This window comes from Trachemys scripta, chromosome 4 (genome assembly GCF_013100865.1).
Source record: "Trachemys scripta elegans isolate TJP31775 chromosome 4, CAS_Tse_1.0, whole genome shotgun sequence".
In the NCBI taxonomy this organism is placed as follows: domain Eukaryota; kingdom Metazoa; phylum Chordata; order Testudines; family Emydidae; genus Trachemys; species Trachemys scripta.
Window position 1 is genome coordinate 66,890,308 of NC_048301.1, and position 18,282 is coordinate 66,908,589.

Here is an 18,282-nt window from a genome sequence, read left to right on the forward strand (position 1 = left end):
CACCTCAGTGTCAGTAGAAACTGGATCTAGGATGAAAAGCAGCCACCTCAAGTTTAACCTGGGTGACACTGAGGTGATTAGCAGGAGAGAGGTGTCAGAAACCAAAATTACTTGTCTTCTCTCCTTTAAACCCACGACATGAGCCCTTCTCAGGGGCGGCTCCAGGCACCAGCGCACCAAGTACGTGCCTGGGGTGGCAAGCTGGGGGGGCAGCCTGCCGTGAGGGCAGCAGTCAAGCTGCCTTCGGCAGCATGCCTGCAGGAGGTCAACCGGTCCCGCAGCTTCGGTGGCAATTTGGCCGCGGGTACTCCGAAGGTGCGGAACCGGTGGACTTCCCTAAGGCATGTCGCCGAAGGCCGCCTGACTGCCGTGCGTGGGGCAGCAAAATACATAGAGCCGCCCCTGGCCCTCCTGGAGCAATTCAGTCACCACAGGCATCAATACCTGCAACATGCTAGTGCCATGCTATTGTATGCTGCCTTTTTAGCAGTCATCACCACGCCATCTGGATGAGAGATAACTAGTTCAAGGTCCTTTCAGGAAACATAGAAAAGATGCCGATAGGAAGAAAACCATCACTGTTAGTTGTGACATTGGCCACATCCTCACCACCTAGAGGGCTACTCAGAGGGCTGATGCAAGACAATGAGAAATCTCATCATTGCCTTAAGTTATTCAGATAGCAAGAAATTCCTTCTTTCACCATTAGCTTGCTAAGAGACTTCACCTATTCTTCTAATCTACATGCAGACTTAACATGTAGTATCCACATGATTGCCACTTCTAGATGAGACTACTGCAAGTCAATACCTTGGGCTGAAGGAGACCACCTCATGAAAGCTCCAGTGTCTATAATATGCAGCAGTCCTCATCTTAAGCAACATACCATGTCAAGAGCACATCCCACCAATGCTCTGAACGCTCCATGGGCCCCTCATTCCTTTCTCAATCCAATTCAGGGTGTTGGTTCTAGTCTTCAAAGTATAGAAAAGTAGCTTGAACCCTATACACAAGAGCATCTCCCAAAGCAGACTTGCCATAGGAGCAAGGTACAGGATCACACACATGCCCACCCACCACACAGCTTCTCTAGTGGCCCCTCTCCCACAGGCTGGGGGGAAAAACACTGTCTACTAAGCATGTCCAGTCAGCTAGTTGGGAAACCCTGAACTGAGCTATATTTTGGTGCCACTAGTCTGCTAGGGCTCCATCCCCTTTTGGATGTCACACTGTCCTACATCCTTTGCTGCATCAGCATAATACCTGTGCTATTCATAGTACTGCCCTAATGGCACCAGCTAGGACAGAGTGAAGCCATCTAGAACCCAACGCTGGGAAGCAAAACTGAAGGACTGCAAGGGATAAAGCAAACTTGTGAGTCAAAAACTTAGAGGGAATTGTCCTCCTACATGAATAGTCCACAGGGTAATATGAAAATGCAGGGGAGGCAGATAAGGAGTATTGGACTGTTCTGATCTCATGCCAGCCATAAACCTTTAAGAGGACGCTACCAGCTTGTTTAAAGAGAGCAACTTTCCCTAAACCAAAAGGGGGAGGGGGGGGAGTCAGGGAAAGGATGACAAAGTCTTTGAGAGAAGAGGATGTTACATGAGTGCATAAAGTCAAGAAGGTACTACTGGCTATTATTTTATTGCAGCCACATGCCAGGCTCTCAATCAGGGTCAGAATGATGCTGTGGTCAGCAGCATACAAGAGGGGAGACACAAGGTATCTGCCCTGAACAGCTTACAATCCAGTCAAATATGCACCCAAATCAATACCCTCTGAGGCACTGCAACCTCAACATTAGGCTGAAGTTCGTTGATCTTACTGAGCAATTAAGAATGTTGCATACTGTAACAGTGCAGTTGCCAAGTAGCTCAAATCAATTGCTTTTGAAAGAGACAAGTCTCCACTCTGAAATGGCCCAGACAAAGTCTGGAACAAGTGCCCTAAGTTCTTCCCACCTCCATTTTGTTCCCTAGCTTAAACACATCAATGTATTTTTACATGGAAGAAGCCAACAGACTCCTTCACATTGCATGCAAGGATCTGCAAGTCTCTTAATGAAAGACCTTTACACACCTGCACGCATCTCACTACCAGTTTCAATACAACGTGACTTTCTACTAAATAGATAGGCCCTGACCAAAAGGGAAACAGAACCTTGCAACTGCAGCACAGCAGTGTTTGAACATGGCTGTTACTAGCTGGGTTCCAACGCACAATTCATCTGATGGGTATGAGCTGACATTTTTTGTTAATGAGTGCCACATACTACAGACCTAGGAAGCCTGCAATAGTACATCACAGCCAAAGCAGATACAGTTGTCACACTGCTTAGTTCTAGAGAATGCTGACTGCGAGCACAGCAATCCATGAGCATGTTGTCGCCTTCACTGCCTCCACCAAGCAGCATAAGCTACTTCTGTCTCCTTTATATTTTAAGCAGTAGCAACTTTGGGTTTCAGTCTGGCCTGAGAGGCTCACAAGTCATAGTCCTGGTGATATTCCATGTGTCCCAGAGACAAGCACTGGTGTTCAGCTAGACAGCACATGTAGCATCAGGGATGGAACCAGGACCTTTCCATCCAAAAAGTAAATAAAACAAGCAAACAGACCAATCCACAGAACTTCTATGACTGAGCTAAGGAGACTTCATTGGCAGTAGTGGGGCATTTTTACTATGTGAGCCAGCCACTAGATGGAGACATGATCACACAATGCACTCATTAGCTTTCCCTAATTTCCCCATCTATAGCAGAAGGTTTGGATCATGTCTGTAGCCTCACATTGCCCAATAGCACAGAGTAATTTTTAAACCTAGTTCTGAAGTGACACCATTGCCAATAGTGATGGAAGCCTCTGCCACGTCACTTGCCAAAATCCCCAGATTGAGGGATGCAAGATAAAGGGCAGCAAGCTGTAAGTGATGTAGAATTCCGTAGCCTTAGTTTTTATTGTAAATGTATAGTCCAAATAAAAACTAATATGCTAGGTTTGTGCGGGGGGGCAAGAGCTACTATTCCCATTCATTTAAATGGGGAGTTTGCAGCCCTCTCAGCAATTGATTCAGACCAGGGCCGAGGGACCTCCTGCCCCCGAATTGCCATAGGTGCCACCCCTCTCTCCTGGCCGCCCCAAGCACCTGCTTGTTAAGCTGGTGCCTGGAGCCGGCCCGGATTCAGACTGCCTATAAATTCAGGAAGTCACAGCATCAGTTTTACACTAGATTCACTTTATCTTCACAACCACACGTGCTAAAACACTTTGTTTAAATAACAGCTGGAGCAAGGGATGACTTCCATAGCACAGTGGTTTTCAACCTGTGGTTTGGCAGACCCCTGGAGGGCTGCAGACTATGGAAGATTTTTTTCAAAGGGGTCTGCTCTGCCATTAAAAATTTTTTAACCGGAGTCTGCAAATGAAAAAGGTTAAAAAACCACGTTACATAATACATGGGGTCGTGAATAGAGTAAGGGATTGTATCCCCAGTACAGTGTCAGTACAGTTGCTGAGGGTCTTCATGTGTTTTACCTACCCACTTTTCTATGTTACCAGCCTTCATGGAAGCAAAACGCTAAATTCATCCTTTGCAAGAGACAGCTATTTAAAAGTAGAAACTCAGGCAAAACCCCTCTATTCCCTAAAATGACAGGGTTATAAGGGAGGTCCTAAATTGCAGACCAGTAGTAAAGTTGCTGAAAAAGCCACAGTAGTTGGCTAATCAAATAAACATTTGTATAATGGATTTTTCTCAAGTCACACAGAATGAGGAAAGCTAACCAAATATTGTACAATACTAGCAAAGTGTCAGTCCTTGGGTGCCACGCTAAACAGATCTCAGAAGTAAAGTCAACTCTTATCCTACCACACAAGTGTATAACCAACAATGCAAGTCAGATCAGCACATTGAGCCTCTTGGGTGCATAACAAAGACACCTACTGGCTGTTTAACATTAACCTCTACATAATCCAAATAGTACAGGGGCCCCAGAGCAGTCAACCTGCTAAGATTCCCCCCCTCCTCTCTCCAACATAAAATAGACACACATACCCAAAGGGCAAAAAGAAAAGAGAGCTGGAACTGTTCTAGGTAGATCTTATCCAGTCATAATTTAAACATTTGAGATGAGATGCATAATACCATAGCAATTCTACTGTGCTAGAGGTAGTACTATGCTCGGAGGACTCTGACCCAGAGTGTTCCCTTTTGTTATGTACTTACAATTTTCCACTACTGTAGTCTCTCCAAAATATGTAAACCCTGCACCATTACAACTTTTTAGTCAGTCATTTTCTATCAATGAAAGCTAAGAGAATTAAATTTAATAAGACTGAAAGGAAAGCTCATGGATGAGCCCAAACGTCAAGGAAGTTTTAATCCAGATCTGAATTATGCAGTGCAGGCCCAGATCTTCTCTGTGTAAGATATTAAGCAGAGTTTCAAGCTCACACAGACTGCACTCTTTTATAGTGGTGCAATGGAGAGAACACAGAGGGAATCTGCTTTTTGGAACAAGTAGGGCCATCTCCCTTGCAGGAGGTTACAGAATTCACGGACATTACTACAATACAGGCTTCCTCATACAGGTTTTATTTCAAATTCCTTCAGCTGTGGTCCATGCCCCTTATTTAGGGGGTGGGGATTGCTGTAGTCCATTTCAGTTCATTATCTGAGGTTGTGATTTGGGGTCCTTACTTGTGGACAGCTGTAGGGGAAGAGTTACCATTAGTCCACATAGTAAGCCACCACCATGGTGAGCGCAATCTCATGACTGATTTCTCTGATCCCTATATTACACTGGTTTATGGCTTTGACACCCATTGTTCTGTTCCATGACTTTACTAGTAGCACCTCCCCCAGCTGTTGTGTTGTCTCCAGGTAGGTATTACCATCATGCACCCTCTTTCAGAATCATTGTCCAGGTAACTAGGGGTCAGGAGGACCCTTGTAAACCTGGCTATGTTCTGCTCCCCACCCCAGGAAGCATATAAACCTTTTAGGAAAGGATTCTATGATGGTTGTTTTTATTTGCTCTACAGGGGAGGGAAAGATCCTCACAACCTGTCCCAAGCTCATGACCAGTTCTACAGGGATGTTGGGGGTTCAGCTCCCAAAGTCTCATCAATCCTATGCTTTTCAGGGAAGGGGAGGAGGACTTTTCAAGACTGGGCCACTATCTCAGTCTCTTCTTGCTTATGAGGATTTCTGGAGCACTGCAACCCACATTTTATCCCTCTTACATAAACCAACTGCTTTCACAGCCCTAGGGCACCACAATAGTGCCACTATCCTCTGTTGTGACATACAGAATTCGAGGCTGTCCTAGTGCTCCCCACTTAGGTATTAGTCTCAAAGAGGAGGAAATGGATCTGCAGAAGACCATGCTAGCTTGTCTTGTGCTGGGGGGGATGGAGGTTCCTGCCACTACTCCTCTCTAGCACCAAGTGAGAAAAGCAGGGCTTGGGGGCACAACCCATTTGGTCTGCTATTGGATGAACAAATGCTGCTAAATGGCACATAACAGTCTGCAAGAAGTGTTCTTCTCTGGCTTGAGGTACAGACTCTGAACCTGGTCTGTGGACTACTGGTACTCTGAAGACCAATTGCTGACAGGGTGAGCAGAACTGGTGCCAAAATGACATGGAATGGAAGAGCCAGAGCCAAGAGGTGGGGGGGGCGGGGAAAAGACACCAATTCACTTTTTAATGAGACAACATTCTAAAGGCAGCTAAAAAGACATTCTTATTACTTTTCCATATGATCAATTGCTGCAGTTGCATAGGGATGTTAGACTGCACAGGAAGAGGGTGGTAATGAGATCACAAAAGAGAGCAGAAATGGTTCAAGAGAAGTCTCTGTTAAGACATTGGCCATGTTATGAAATATTAGATCAGGAATTCCAAGTTATTTCTAGGGAACCCTAGGTACTAAAGGTTCCTATAGACCATCTCAGTGAGTATGTTTAATTAGGAGTCTGAAAGCCGGTCGGATTGTACATACTAAATGAGGTTTTCTGCACAGCAAGTCACTGGGAAACCTAGAATAGCCTCAAATAGATTCAAGCTGCTGCCATTATTTTATTATACCAGGAGACAAAGGTAGCAGGTACGAGTATTGGTAAGCCCCTTTTGAGGGCCACATCAAGCCATAGTGAAGCAACAGACCCATATATCAAAAGTCCAGTAGGTACAGGCAACCACCCACAGCATACCGTGACTTTTAGTGGCAGTCAATTTGTACAAAAAAATACTTCTGAAAAATATTTGAGCTATTGTTACAAGAAACATCAAGATTACTCTGTTTTTAGTTTTACTTTGTCTATTCAACAATACTTAAGGGTACCCTTCTTACCCTTATATATTCACACCATTTACCAAGTCTTTCACTCAGCAATGGTGGGGGGGGAAATCATATGTTGTATGGAGGACTCAGGCACAGGAGTAATACTTGGAACTACTCTAGTCATTTGAAAGTGACTAGACTAAGTTTGACAAGGTAGGTGAGGGAATATCTTTTACTGGACCAACTTCTGTTGGTGGAAGGTACAAGCTTTTGAACTCACACAGAGTTCTTCTTCAGGTCTGGGGAAGGAAGCAGAGCAGTGGTGCTGGAACAATTTTTATAATGGGGGTGCTGAAGGCAGAAATCCTGTATTCAAGCCAGGGGGTGTGGTGGCACCTCCAGTTCCAGCACCTATGAAGCAGAGAGTATCTCAGCTAAATAAAAGTTGAAACTGTTTATTAAAATAGAAGAGGCAATACAAATAACCACCTCCAACATGTGTCACCCCTTCTACTTAACTATCTGTCCCAACTTTTATTTAGCTCAGACACTCTGCTTCCTTCCCCAGACTTGAAGAAGAGCTCTGTATAAGCTTGAGCCTTCCACCAACAGAAGTTGGTCCAATAAAAGGTATTACATCACCTACTTTGGGTCTCTCTTATCCTAGGACCAACACAACTACAACAATACTGCAAATTGAGTAAGTCAGTAGTGAAGTTTTAAATATTAAAGCCTACAAACACTACAAGATATAGTGCTGAGTACCCTAAAGTAGCCTGATTTCATTGTGATAAGCATTGCACCCAAAACCAAGTGTCTGCAGAATCAAACCCTAAAATTGCAATCCTGCCCACTTCCAAAGAGATAGGGGTTCTGAAGGGGATATGGTTTAACAAGCCAGATGTTTCTCTTCACTCTTATCACAGATCTAGTCTCAGGATCAGAGAAACAGTGAGTGGTGTAGCTTAGTGGCCATCATAAAAAACACAATGAATAATTCAAAGAACTTTTGTAATGTAGATGGGAATCTAAAACATGGCACCTTTAGACCAGTGACAGCTTTATTGGGAGTGCCTAATCATCAGGTGAGTGTAATAGATAGGATCTGAATTTCAACATGCTAGTGGAACAAGTTGTGGGGAGGAGAGCACACCACTACACAACTCCACTCTTTTCAACAAGTCACTTGAAGAGGGTGGAGAGGATTTACTAGTTAAATACACAAAAGTCACAATTTTATATTGAAGAGCCCATAAGCTAAACTTTTAAAGGCACAGGTCTCTCCAATAAACAAAAAGCTATGATGTCAGATTAGCTGACTTTTCCCACTGACTGTGGAACATTCTTTGGAGGGAAAAAAAAGTTAGTTCATTGAATTCATGGAGTGAGAACACAGACTCAACAGCTGTTTGTGTTTGGGTTTTAGAGTCTCTTGAAGTAACTTGTATTTCAAAAAAAGATACAGTCTAGGGAGCAGTTAAACTGGCTTGTAAAATACAGTATATAAAAAAGTCTACCAGGAATCTGTTTGACAGACAGGCTTGTTGTGCAATTATGCAGGCTGGCATCAGGATTTGTTTGTTTTATTCTTCATCTCAACTGTTCCTAATTAAGGCTCTCAGCTACTTCACTGATGACGGGCCACATAAGTACCTAGATAGATTCTTTTCAACAGCCCAATGCTTCTTTCAAAGAAAAATAAATTAACTGCCCAGACCTTTGGGATTTTGAAAGCAAGTGATTTACTATCAAACAATACAACTTCATTTAGAAGAACACTTATGCATATCTCAAAACCTTGTGTTTCCTCCAACCTTCAAAATTCCTGTCTCCGAGGATTTATGATATGCACTGGATCCAATCTGCCACATTCTAACTGCTGCTGTTACACATCTGGTCATAAAAGGGCTACAAGGTGCAGCTGAACACAAGGACACACTTTTCTTAATGTGGCAGCTACAGTTTTTCCACAGTATTGAGAGGTTTTTCTCTTAAGTGGGTGTATATTATTCAGACAGTAATCTGGTTTAGTACAACACTTCATTTAAAAAAAATGAAGTCTTATTGCTATACTCAGAGTAGAGATTCCTACATAAAGGTTTCTAGATCTTATCCCTATTTAGGATGGTAGTTAGATTAAGTATTAAATTAAATACATTTCAGACCAATCAGCAAAAAGTGCATGTGGACAGTGCACCCAACGTGTTTACATACAGGTTAAGGTTTTTCCACTTACCCAGAATTGTGTTTTTATTGCAGCATTGACTTGAGAACAACTACTGTTTTAGGGCCTTCGAATTCAGAGTCATTACCCAACTCTAGGGGCTGCAATGGTAACACATCAGCTGGAGGACCATACTTAGAAGAGAGGTGTTCTTCCCCAGAAGAGTTTAATACTTTTGTAAGTGAAATTATCAATCCTAATAAGAGCCAACCATAGAATAAAAGGCAAAACTAGACTCCTAGAGGGAGAAATTTGGGCTGAAGGCATCTAGCTTTATTGCAGGGATTCATTTAATCCCTACTTGGAAACATAATACAAGTCCTAAACTATATTCTGGGAGCCAAGGGGTCCTATTAAACGCAAGGCTGGCAATATAAAAATACAGCATATTAACTTGCTCCTCTCTTTTGCACTGAGCCCTGACAAATACATGTCCCAGTGTTTTGGGTACTCAGCTTGTACCTGGGCTCTTGATTTTAGGGATCTTCCGAACAGTTATCACTGACCACACAGCAGGCGTCTCTCCCCGCGTGTGTAGCAGAGCTCCAAAGGTAGCGATAGGTCAAACCCAGCAGGGCCAGTGCTAGAAGCCCCCGGGCTCCGTCAGAGCAAACCCCCGAGGGACGCTCCAGCGCCCGTTTGAGCAGAGTGGGGAGCCACTCTGGGGTGCGAGGCAGACTACAGCTCACGGGGCACGTCTTAACGCTGGGGGGGGAGGGAAGCGGCGGCGGCGGATCCGCGGTGCATCCCAGAAACAAGGAGCGATGCAGGACCGCAGCTGAAGTTCCCAGGCAGGCACCGAGCACACAAAAGCCCGTAGTGTACCTGACAAGCATGACAGGGTCAGTGCGGGGCAGGGGGGGGGATTTTCCAAGCGGGAATGAGAGGCGCACCTGGCTGAGAACCTGGCTGTGACCTGACATAATGACTCCCTTGTGCTGAGCGACCGAGCGCGCGCGCTGGGGGAAGGGGCGCGAGAGAGATCCCGGGGAAAAGTCAGAAGCTCGCACTTACCCGCGGCCCAGTGGCCCTGTGGCTCTGAACCCGAGGAAGATGCGGCGGCAGCAGCAGCACCAGGAGCAGCTGGGGAGTCACCACGCTGCACCAGGGTCTGGAGAGCATCGTCACTTGGGGGTTGGGGGCTACAGGCACGAGACAACCCCCCCTTCCTTCCCTTCTCTACTGGCCGGAGTGCAACTTGCTGCTGGAGCCCTGCCCTTAGCCTGCGGGACAAGCCAGAGGCAGTTTCTTGCCCTAGCCGGGGCGTGCGGGGCACTTGAGCCGCCTAGCTTCACCCCCTTCAGCGGTACCAGGTTAAATGCCTGAGCCCTAGCCATTGGGATCCCCGTTATAAAGACCTTGCCTGGGCGGGGCCAGGCAGGACTGACTGAGTGAGGCACCCATAACAGCGGAGCTGCTGCTGGGCAAGAGCCAATGACAGGGAGCGAGGGGTGTGCCCCCTCCCCTTCACTACGGCTCCTCCCGTGCGGGAGGGGACAGCGGGCTTCTCAGGTTGCCCCCGGAGGCTGCATGTTTGGGTTCGTGCTGCAGAGCTCCAGAGTGAGGAGCAGCAGGAATCACGGGCGGGGGACGGGAGACACAGGCGGGTTCAAAGCACCGTGCACTTCAATCGCTTCACCTCTGGCACTAGCAACACCTGGGATTAGCTAAACTAGCAGCGCCCTAAAGAGCTCTGTGTCCCCGCAGTGCTGTTTGTTCACCCCTCTCTCAGCTCCCTCAAGAAAGAGGGAGAGGCCAGACCGTTTCTTTGGTTTACAATCAGTTTCACTTTCCAGCTGTCCTGTACGGACGCAATGCTGCAAGGCTTACAGGAGGGTGGTGAAGCACTGGAATGGGTTACCTAGGGAGGTGGTAGAATCTCCATCCTTAGAGGTTTTTAAGGCCTGGCTTGACAAAGCCTTGGCTGGGATGATTTAGCTGGTGTTAGTCCTGCTTTAAGCAGGGGATTGGACTAGAGGACCTCCTGAGGTCTCTTCCAACCCTGATATTCTATGAAGGGTGATGGAGGAGCGAGGCGCTTACATTTCCATTTCACTTACTTGTGATGGCCTAGAAACCTCCATATGGGGTTTAGGAGCTAGTGGAAGTGTCAGGTGGTTTAGCAATCAAAAGTGCAATTGCCCCCCTCACCCACACGGACAGATATATTTCCCCCCTCCCCCCCATATCTTCCTCAAATCCTAAATCTTCATAAAGTCCAGTCTTTGCAGGAAGAAAACTTAAAACAAATTCTTACAGGAGCTAACAACCAATGGGAAACCAGCCATGCCTTCCCCAAAGCAGTTTCTCCATCTGCCTGGTCTTATAATGTGTCCTTTCTTCTATCTGAAAATCTGACTCCACCTTCAGTCCTCAGCTCTGCTTCTTCCCCCTTACGCCTGGGGGAGGTCTGAGCTGGGAGTTAAATCCCTACTGCTGGAAACCATGAGACATCTACTCCCTGGGCACTGGATAGTAAAAGTTGGGCTTTACAAAGCTCATATTTTGTGTCATATTAGACCTAACATCTTCTCTTACTCTCAGTGCTAGTCAGGGTCACTCGTATGTCCTCCTTCTGGGGGAACAGAAAGCAGAATCCACTCCAGCAGTTTCAGAATGGATAGCCTCTCATCACCAACCTATTCTGTTCAGTAGAGGTTGGATACACCTGTAAGCAGACAGGCAAATCTGGTTTATAAAGTTATGCTCAAAGCCAGCGTATTATTCAATTGTCAAGTATTAGTGGTGCACTGAGTGCTGTATAAACATAAGACAGGGTCTCTGCCCTCAAGGAGCTCACAATCTAATTCTAATTACAGGACCAGGTAAAGGTCAAAGTCCTTCTTCTGACCTGCAAAGGCAGCCATTCATCCCAGTGCCATATCAGGGAAAGAGTAGGAGCCTCCAGCTCTGCAGGGGCTGGTAATGCTCAGAGACATCAAAGAAGTGATGTGCTTGGTGACTCTGAGGGGGGGTAGTGTACCAACTGCATCACTTTCCACTACTCCCTACAGGCCTATTAACCACACAAAATGAATGCCAGATTCTGTGCACTTCACCACCTAGCCAAAGGGAGAGGTGATTGTAGGAGGGCAAGGGTATCAGTCAGTACAGGGGAGCTGCAGTCAGAAAAGATCAACCAATGGAAGTGTAGGGCAATATCTGCTCTCTTATTGGGAGCTTGCCTGGGACATCCCATGAATTAGGCTTTCCTGTGTTGGTTTCTTCCTCTAATCTTTGTGAGTTTTAAAACTCAGTTTTAAATGGTCTATCCAAGTTTGATGTACATTCATGATACCCCACACACTACTGGTGCTATACCAATATATAATAATTACCGCTGTTCTTGAAATTATAATCAGAAAGCCCTTTGCACCAAGCAGGTTCCTGGGATTGGATGGAAATGCACAAGACAAGTATGATCATTTCAGTAGACTGTTTTAGCTTATTCAGTGATCTTATAAGAACCAACCAAAAGGTCCACTAGTTTGACATGGAAAGATGCAGGTACCACCCGCATGAGAAAACCCTGCTATCTGGTTGAGATCCTCTAAGTGTGGCATCTCACTGGAAGCTATGCAGACTAGGGTGGTTAGCTGAGTGGTTACTTCAATTTTTTTTAAAGAAGCATTATTTTAAAAAACCCTAATACAGAGAAATATTACTTTAGCCTAGACTGGGTAAGCAGTATGGCATTCACACAGAACTTTGCCCGTACTCATTTTTGTTCCAGACTAGGGACCCCACCCAGCTCTGCCAATATACCATTATCCTAACCTGCACCATTCTTTCCTATTCCATTACTAGGCTTTGGCACAGCTCTGCCAGTTCTGGTTAATCCTGACCTACAGCATCCCCTGCTATACCAGTCCAGAGTCTTTCCTGTCTAGAGCACAATTTATGCCGTTCCATGCAGTAGTTGTGTGCTGTGAACAAAGACCTAACAGGGGCAAGGTTTGAGTTTACACTCCTCTCACTTTACACTTGTGAGAATCAAGAGTGATTCCATTGAAGCCAGTGAAGTTACACCAGTGGAAATATGGTATAAGCAAAGGGAGACAGGACCTATTATTGTTTCATTGAGCAGGGGAATACAATAACGTATTCCTTCTCTATACTGGTATCCATTTAGATCCCATGACACTAGAGTAGCAGCATTAAAAATCATGGCTAAATTCCAGTGTGGATAGCTACATTCTGCCTGCCTGACATTCCTCCTGTAATTTCAGTTGAATATGGGGTGGTATTCTTTGCTTCTGAGCTAAACTGTTGTGTAGTTTCTTGTTTTGTTCCACCTTAGAAATGGCTGCATCTCACTAGGCGGTAAAGTGCTTCCTATATATCCCACTGGCAAAGCACGATGGGAATCTCCTGCTAGATAAATATAATTATTTATATAATATTCAATAACATCACTGTGGAGAGATGGTAACTTTGTTAATCCCCCATAAAGAATTATAACAACCCTGGTGGCACTGAGGGTGGTGATACCCTGGTAAAACTCCTTAGAGAGTCAAAATCTCTCCACCATAATCTCAAAAGGGTCAAATTCTTTTGTGTTTAAATTTTTTTCTGATCATAGTGGCATGTTATGTACAACTCCTTCCAAAGTCAATATTCCCTATTGCTGATGATCATCTGCTGTTTCTCCCTGATGATATATACCTTTGCAGATATTGGAGAAGGCTGTGTACAGCAGGTTTTAATATATTCATAGAGTTTAAGGCTAGAAGGGACCACTAAGACAAGAGTTCAGACTAGATGATTATCACAGGCCATTAAATTTCACACTCTTATCCCTGTACTGAACCCAATGCCTTACTTGTCTAAATCATGTCTTCCAGAAAGGCACCCAGTCTTGAGTTGAAGACATCAAGAGAGAGAATCTATCACTTCCCTTAGTGGTTTGTTCAAATGGTTAATCACTCTCACTGTTAAACATTTGTGTCTAATTTGAATTTGTGTAACAGAATTTGATGTGCATATATTATACTGCTGTGTCAGCTGAAAAAAATCCCCAAGGAAACAAGTTAGACTAATGGAATGATTCTTGCCGTTTAATTGTCCACTAGTTCCCCAAGGATGCCTGGCAAATGGGAAGAGGCCTTGGGACATCAGGGAGTTCCATATGCACTAATGAGCCTAGGGGAGTTGAGTGCCTACCTCCTTCCCATAGGCTCTTTTGAAAATCCCAGCCATCACTTTTAAGGCTGCGGGGCCAAATTCTCTGCTGACACAGCTCCACTTCAGTCAATGGTGTTACACCAGCAGAGAGCTTAGCCCAGGTAGTTAACTGAAAACTTCTAAGAAAGAGAGGTCTGAAATAATAAAGGAAGATAGATAAATGGTTGGATCCTGTATAATAAGTTCTAGCAAGCCCAGTATCCTGATGCTTCACAAAGAATTCATAAACCCCATCCCAACTACACAGTGTTGTTGGAGGTGGGATTCTAAATTAGTACAATTTGGGCTATTTGGCACATTACACCCAATATGCACCTTACATTATTAAATAATTATCTCAACATGTGCATATTTGTGTTGAGGATTATTATTATGGTAACAGTCTGCACACAATCTGTACAGTGTTTTAAAATTGTTAGACAGTACAAGATAGTTATTAGCTGTCTTGATGACAGTTTGGGGAAAATGTTTAATTGGACATATGTCTGTGTTACATGACACAAAAATTACTATTGTGATTTGAATTGCATTGGAATAGATTGCAGAACCTTCACAGGACTTGTCTATTGACCTATGTCTAGTAAAAGCCAAAGCCACATTTGCTTGTGTTTAATGGAAGTGATTGTTCTGACTTATGATCAACAATAATTTGCTGACTTCTAGGAAGTATTATTACTTTAATAAAAGGGAAAATTGAGTCCTGGATTAATGTGTACAGCTGCCTTTGAAGTCAGTGGGTGTTGCAGCCATTCCTGGCACAGCTAAATTTGGCCCACTTTGCATAAGAAAAGAGAAGATTTTGGTTTCAAGAAGGAAGCAGGAAATATAATAGAAAGAAGAAATGCAAATTTGGGGAAATTTTTTGAAGTCTGAGATTCTTGAATGCTCTGGATAATTATCTCTTCAGTAGCACATCCATCTACCCCAAACAAAGTAGTATTGGGAAAAGAAAATTATCTGGCCTTATATCTTATAGAAAGATGGTCAAGCCTTTCCACTCTCATAACAGATTGCCCTGGTAGTGGAAGTCTGGGTTTAGAGTGAAACCCGTCTCTGGTGAGGAGAACAAGCACAAAGCCCTCCACTGTCTAAGGGCTGCAGGAGGGGAAGAGGGGCTTGCCAGCTCATCAGTCACACACAGCAATCCATGCCAGAATACGCAGGAGTGATGCAAGAGAGCAATTTGAGGGTGGGCCAGGGAAAGGCTGCAGATCCACTTTTTCACAGGTCCACTGGCCCGAGTAGCCCCCACATAGGCTGAAGTGGCAGCTGTGGAGTGGAGGAGGTTATGCAGCCATCTTAAGCTGGGGATGAATTTCACCTTCCCAGCTTCCATGTACAGAGCCTGAATACTTGGGCTTTATGAGGGTGAAGTGAATTTTACCCTTATTAAGCCTAAAGCATAAAAATCACTGATATCTGAAAGGACTGAAATCATAGTGTGTGACAACGTAATATTGCTATGTCACTGCAGGCATGGTTGCTGCTGGGTGCAGTACTAGGGGAATTTGCACTAGGAGAAATGGTGATGATTGTTGGAATCCCTATAGATATGGTATTGCTAGTAACAGTCATGGTGTTTCTATAGGGGATTATATCAGTACAGAAGGGGTGTAGATTACTTTTTAGAAAAAAAATTATATGCCTGAATAAAGCAGGAAACTTGTAAACATCAAGCCTCATATACATCTAGCCAACCTTAATAATAATAATAGTACTCAGCACCTTCATAGGGATTTTCATCTTTAAGATGCTGTACAAAATGTTAACTCGGGGTATGTCTACACTACAGCAGCACAGCTATGGTGTTGCAGTTGTGCTGCTATAGTGGAGATGCTTCCTACATCAATAGAAGGGTTTTTCCATCAATATAGTTAATCTACCTCTCTGAGAGGTGGTAATTAGGTTAACAGAGAATTCTTCTGTCAACCTAGCTACATCTACACAGGGGATTAGGTCAACCTAACTACAGTGATCAAGGTACAAACATTTTCACAGGTCTGCCCAATGTAGCTAGGTCAGTTTAATGTTTAAATGTAGTCCTGGCCTTAGTCCCAAAGAAAAGGCTTTATTAAAAAGAGTTTAGATTGAATGGGTGTTAGTTAGACCCCCATTGAAACACACTAACACTGTATTACACTTCAATGCTACACCTCTTTAAAAACCTGAACGGTTAAAAGTCTGACAATGGATAGCTAGGGGTTCCAGACAATTTCCCACTACCACAAACCTACTTTCATCACCACCCAACCTTAACTTCACCCTCTTATTTTATTCAGTAATGGTAATATGCTGTTGCATTTACACTGACATTGATATCACTTATTAAATGTGCAGTAAAGATTTTTGAAAGGAAGACAGCCATAGGATGCAATAAGTTACATCAAACTTCTGCACACTTTCTTTTTAGTGTAATGTGGTGTTGGAGCACAAGAATATTTTTATGGATAGAATTGAAATGATTGCTCTGACTGATGTTATGAAATATGTTGATCAGATGGTTGAGGGTTTATAAAAGTGTATGAAGATATTACAATATAGAAGAATATTTAGTACACCTCTACCTCGATATAATGTGACCCGATATAACACAAAGTCGGATATAACGCGGTAAAGCAGTGCTTGGGGGGTGGGGGGAGGCTGCGCACTCCAGTGGATCAAAGCAAGTTCAATATAACGCAGTTTCACCTATAACGCAGTAAGATTTTTTGGCTCCCGAGGACAGCGTTATATCGTGGTAGAGGTGTATAGCAACTTTTTTTTTTTTTTTTGCAGTGAGGAATGTTTGAACATATGTAAGTACAATCCCTCCAATAAAAAAGGGGGAGGATTTTGTTGTTAGGGGGTAAAGTTAAGATTTGATAGGCAGTGATCAGTCAGGTAGATGGCAGTGAATGCCAAGGGATTATATGGCATTGGGAAACTGAATAGATTCCCTAATGGTTTCTTTCCAGGCTTTCTAAAGTTGCGGGGTGGGAAGAGATGGAGCGTTAAGTAGCATTTTCCCAAAGGATGTGTAGTATTGCTTTAGGTTCTAATGGGGACTCCAGTGAAATGCATTTTCAACCTTAAAAACCTTTAACAAAAAGTTGTTTGGGAATTTCCCAGTTTTTTGAATGAGCTACACAGTTTAAGTTGGGTTGGACTCCAAATGAATCCCAGAAGAGAGGAGCTTGGTTCTAACTGATTTTATCTGGCTTGTTAATGCAGGGCTTCCTTCTGCCTATCCTACCTACCTGGGAAGAGAATGAATAGAGACAAATGTTGAGATTCAGATTCTCTGGGCTGCCAAGACCAGAGAGAGTCGGTGGAGAATCCCCCTTGCATAGGGGACCTCCCTGCTAGCAGAAAGCCGCCCTGACACCTCCTGTGCAAGGGAAGGGAGAGGTTGTGTCAGGGGCATTCTACTGGCAGGGTATGATGAGCAGACCTCCACTAGGTCTGATTTTCCACTGGCATAATAAGAGCTGAAAGGCTAACCAGAATAAAGTTTTAAACTCATTTTTGTCACTACGCTAAGCAGATGTGACTAAATACACACAGCAAGCAGATCTGTGGAGTAAGAATGTCTGATTCTCCCTTCTCCCCCCCGAGTCAATTTTCTCACCATACCAGCCCTTTAAGGATACAATGCAACGACCTGCCCTTGGGAAATTTCCCCCTCAGACTACAATGATATGAACTGCACAAGTCAGCCAACCACACCAGAGTCAATGGTCCTAATTCTCCACTGCCTGGCACCTGGTGCAAAGTGTGTGTAAAACATTACCAAATTGGAGTGCTCAATTAGGCACATTACCCCACTTGCTTTACAAAGGTGTAACTGAATACAAAGGAAGGACCAAGGCTGTGGACAACTGGGCCCAGGGAGCACATAGGTTCTCTTTTATTTAAATGTCTCTATTTGGATTATTTTCTTCACTTGAATCTGTTTAAGAAGCCTAAATATAGACATACATAAATGCATTGAAAGATTTAATGTCACACATTGGTCTTCTTCCAGGGACAGTTCTGATTCTGACTGGATTGTCCCATCTTTTGAGACATTAAAACACTCAGAAATATATTCCATACAGAGGACCCTTGGTTTTGGCTTGGGTTTCTCTTATCTTCAGGGCTGGTGGAGAGAAAGGTGACAATAGCAAGATGCAAATTTAAGATGCCTTAGTCCAACAGTTTTGTATCAGAGTCTAAAAAGTGGCACCTTTTCTATCGTGGCTAATGTGGTAGGGACTTGTCTTTTCCTTCTTGAATGAGGGGAAAGACACCAGTGTCTTAAGACTGTTATTCTTCACAGTGACACCATCTAATCCTGCATCTAAATTGCAGCCCTGAGAACCAGCTCCCTGTATCTGAAGTTGAGCAAAGCTCAAACTTCTGTACTAAACTGATACAGAGTCTGTTTTAAAATATATATATAATTTCCCACCCATTCGGTATTCCAGCTGCTGAGCCACATGTTCAAAGACCACACACAAGGTGCAATAGCAGAAGAGGCCTGTTGAAGATTAAAGTGAAGGGACTCAGTAAAACGACTAGGTTCCAATGTTGCCGCAAAGGAAATGGGAGCGGGAGATGAGGACAG

At 44.1% G+C, this 18,282-nt stretch overlaps 1 protein-coding gene across 4 annotated transcripts in view; it reads right to left on the reverse strand.

Moving 5' to 3' along the window:
* SMOC1 (SPARC related modular calcium binding 1) overlaps positions 1–9,857 on the reverse strand; it is a 203,991-nt gene extending 194,134 nt beyond the window's left edge. For 2 of the 4 annotated variants that reach the window (XM_034769316.1, XM_034769314.1), the window contains exon 1: positions 9,528–9,855. In XM_034769316.1, coding sequence (XP_034625207.1) covers positions 9,528–9,635 — 108 coding nt within the window. In that variant the 5' untranslated portion in view covers positions 9,636–9,855. Of the gene's footprint in view, positions 1–9,527 lie in introns of all 4 variants that reach the window. The other 2 variants (XM_034769315.1, XM_034769318.1) reach the window with 2 other exon arrangements.
* Between the last annotated feature and the right edge of the window lie 8,425 nt (positions 9,858–18,282).